The sequence below is a fragment of the Volvox carteri genome (assembly GCF_000143455.1).
Source record: "Volvox carteri f. nagariensis unplaced genomic scaffold VOLCAscaffold_540, whole genome shotgun sequence".
NCBI lineage: Eukaryota > Viridiplantae > Chlorophyta > Chlorophyceae > Chlamydomonadales > Volvocaceae > Volvox > Volvox carteri.
This window is the reverse complement of record NW_003308056.1, coordinates 1,840-5,787: the sequence shown is the minus strand read 5'-3', so window position 1 is coordinate 5,787 and position 3,948 is coordinate 1,840. Positions and strand designations below refer to the sequence as shown.

At 51.7% G+C, this 3,948-nt stretch overlaps 1 protein-coding gene across 1 annotated transcript in view; it reads right to left on the bottom strand.

Moving 5' to 3' along the window:
• Window positions 1-969: 969 nt before the first annotated feature.
• VOLCADRAFT_108728 (uncharacterized protein) overlaps window positions 970-3,948 on the bottom strand; it is a gene marked incomplete at its 5' end in the record, with an annotated part of 3,318 nt that continues 339 nt past the window's right edge. Inside the window, 3 exons of the mRNA XM_002959679.1 lie at window positions 970-2,229; window positions 2,715-2,780; window positions 3,272-3,367. Coding sequence (XP_002959725.1) covers window positions 2,059-2,229; window positions 2,715-2,780; window positions 3,272-3,367 — 333 coding nt within the window. The 3' untranslated portion in view covers window positions 970-2,058. The remainder of the gene's footprint in view (window positions 2,230-2,714; window positions 2,781-3,271; window positions 3,368-3,948) is intronic.

Sequence of the window (3,948 nt, the reverse complement as noted above, 5' to 3'; positions counted from 1 at the left end):
GGGGCCCTAAGGCCTGACTTCTGCTCCCTGAGTATCCGGGTTCAAAACCGTCTACCGTCCTCCCGGGTGTGAGAGAGGGGTCGAAATGGTAGGCGGCCCCCCATGTTATGGTCAGTGTAGGACGAGATACTCAACTTGCGAGCTGACCTGGAACTAAGTTGAGGCGCAGTTGGTCCGCTGGATTTGGTTGGATGCTGGTGGTGAGTTGCTGAACCCAACGAATACATTCTGAGGTCGGATGGGGTGAGCGGATTAGGGTGCCCCTCTAGCAGGGGAGAGCAGGGAACTCCCTCGGGAAAGGGGGCCGCTGGTGAAGCTATACCACCCTGTAACAACGTACATACATCGAGACCTGTCAGGGTCGAAAATCCTTCCGATCGGTCATCCGAGGTTTAATTGTACCACGTATGTATGTATGGATCGCTTCCGCAACGAGGATTTTTACGCTCTGCTGCAGGAGGGAACATCGCAGCGCCTGGCAGATTACCAGCGGCACCTAGCAGCTCAGCACACCGCGGGCACGATAACCTACCGCCTGCCTGACATGGGCTCACTGTCGTCGTAAGATGCTGATCACACGGCTACGCGGAACGTGCCTGAACGGAACCGCTGATATATTTCATGGTACGGCAGGGATTCATGCACGCTCAGGCCTTAGCCTATCCGTTTCGCCATGTATTTGTATGAAGATTTCAGTTGATCTCTGCGTCTACACATCACGACGTACTTGATTTGTGTCCGTCGGTAAAGTAACCAGGTGCTCAATACTACTTGTAACTTTGGATGATATGCAGAGTATTGAGGGTTTTAGCTGTAGAGCAAGTCAACAGTAACGCGATCACTGCATTTATAGCTAAGCAAGGTAGAAACACAGACATTAGAACGTTTCGTCGAAATCTGCCCAGTCTGCCACACCTGCATACGACAAGTGCTTGTTGGAGAAAGCAAAGAAGGATGCATGATATGTATCGTTGATAGGTTAATAGTAGCGGATATTACAGCGCGCCCCAGACCCCAAGGGTGTTTTCCGGCAGGGAAGTAGGGCGGGCCATCGGACGACCGTGCACTGCTCTGCACTGGGAATACCCTAGAGTTTCGTGTCACGACAAATCAAGACCGCAGCTTCATGCGCACATCCGCCTGGGATTGTATCCGTACCAAGCAACGATAACGTACCTATGCTCCTGCTGTGTGGTACCAACCCAGCTACTCGCTAAACAACATGGTCCGGACCGATCAACACGGGAGGGTTCTCATGCAAGCAAGTGCGCGCACATCTGTAACGCAGACAAGCAATACAAACGCACGCACCCACCACGGCCCAATCAAAATTCTCATGACAGGCCTCGCAAAAATGGCGAAAACCGGCTCCAACAGCTGCTTTCTCCCATGGACGCAGCACACACCTCATCTGAAGCATAGACGCTAATCCTTCAATGTCCGACACGATCACATGCACATGCGCATATGCATGCCTATGCGAATGAATGGATCGCGTCGCAGCAGCAGCTGCTTACACCATGCATGCATGCATGTATATGCACCGTGTATGAGCTTCATACTGTGCCAGCCACACACAAGGCTGTCCTCAAGGGTTGCGGGGGCCGAAGTTTGTAGGAAATCCTCCTGCATTGCTGTATATCACAGAAGTGCGTGACAATTATGACGCGCTCCATCAAAGTTACCGGCAACACACACACACACACACACACATACACACACCGGCACAACCATGATGTACAACTATTTTTTCGAGTACCGGTGCAAGTCCAAAGAACAAGCTCGCCTAGATATTTACTATCTGCACAAGTGAGTAGTTGTTAGTCTAGTGCCTGCATGCACGTTCCCTCTCTTATGCAGCGGGCAACACATCACATCATGCGTTTCCTTGCATGGTTCATAATTGACACGCCCTAGCTATTTATAGGCGAAATGCCTACACTTCATCTCTGCTGATGCACGGATTGACGTCCAGGTCATATAGATCTTATATATGTCGAACATATTTCGGCCAACTACACAACATCTGCAGACTGTAAAGCATCATGTATCATCTATCTACAGTTCACTCTTCTCCGCACCGCTGTCGGTTGCCGAGCTGATGACTGCCTCGGCTGCCGTCGTCTCCAGAGCAGCTGGAGGCGCGCCAGGCACTCGATAGGTGAGAACACCTTTACGGCTCTGCGTCTGCAAACGCTGCATGTAGGCCTGCAGACCGCTTTTAGTGCTCTGTCCGTGGGGGCACACGTTGGGGATGTGTTCGGAAAGGGATTAACATGTTGCTCGATTTCAAATAAAAGCCTAGGCAGCTTTTAGTCATATAGATCGTCCGTCATCAAATCAATGATCATGTGGATATCGGATATATGATGTGTGGGACAGGGGGGCATATCTTCACCCGTGGCCGCTACCCGGCGAAACCCTGCCTTCCCCGGTATTTCGGGGCACCCTCATCTAGTCACCCTAGTCAACATCTCAGTGAATTGTTCAGGTTCCGCACCCATCACCCGCATCAAACGGAATCTGCTGGATCGACGGTGGCCCAACTCCAGTCCTGGACGGCTCGCAGGATATAGATGCATGGCATATTTAGGCGCGAAAACAGTCTCCACATACATGTGGGTATGTATGCTTAACATACGCGCCTACAAATACATACACATGCGGATAAGGCACGTATGCACGTCCACGTGCATTCCTGTACACGGGCGCACCTGGCCTGGTCGGAACACGGACTCGAACCAGGCGACAGCCATCGTACGGGCTTCGGAAATGACGTCCTACGCGGTCGACAGAAGCAAAAGTACGTAACGAGGTAATTGGCAGTATAGTAGGGAGGGAGGAAAGGGGAGGCACAAAGGGGAGGCACGAAGGCCAATTCCGCAGACATTCAAGTCATCAAAATGGACCCTGAAGCTACATAGGAAATTAGGTAGCTTGGGTAGCTGTAACTCAATCCATTAATTCATCAGCATCAGCATCAGTCGCCCAAGGAGCATTTCCAATCTAGGAGGGTCGACCTCCCCTAGCCCGTACAGGAACCATCATGCTAACGTTCGTATGATGACACTGCATGCACGGTTGCATGGCTGTGAGGCTGCTTGGCGACCCGAGGGTTTGGTGACCACATACTGGGTACCTGCCTACCGGGCTTGCAGATGGCAAGAATGGTCATGTGGACGCAGGCGGAACGTTTCAAAAGCACTCACTGTTTGGCGATAGCTGTAAACGTGTAAATTATCCCACAGACACACATATGCCGTGTTCGTACCGCGTTACTGATTTTGTCAACAAGAGATCCGCACGAGATCTTGTATAACTCGTAGAAGACATCCCAGGTGGATTCAGCGAACTGCATGTGGCCAGCCTGCATGGGCACAACCACAACTCCTTGTTGATGAATCCGTCCAAGCACGCATATATAACGAACTGGAGACATATAAAGGTGGCTATGTGCTTATCCTACAGGGCGTATCACGGGATTCTGACATCTGCTGATCGGTACGTTTTGGGCGGGGCCCCAGCGTGAAGCGCCCAGGGGGTCCCCGACCTGTAGGATTGCCCATGTCCGTGTGTGTGTGTGTGTGTGTGTGTATGTGTGTGTGTGTGTAACGGACCAAGCATAAAATCTCACCCGGCAGAAACGCGTTATATGTACTATATAGCATTCTCTATCGCAAGGTATCTCGCCTGTAGCAAACAAAAATCGTATGAGCACAAACAAGTTTGGCTGCCTCAATTGACCGAGGCCAAAGTCACATCGGCCCTGCCGATGACTGGCCCGCGAGGTCCTCCTCCACTGGGTGCATGTCCGCGGCAGAAGCAGTTGTTTCACCATGCTTCAATCCTTCCATTGCCTTCATCAGGGCAGTCCAAAAGCGGAACGACAGCGCCGGCAGGCATCAGCAGAACGATGTCAGTGGGACCATCAGCACCCTGAATCTCATG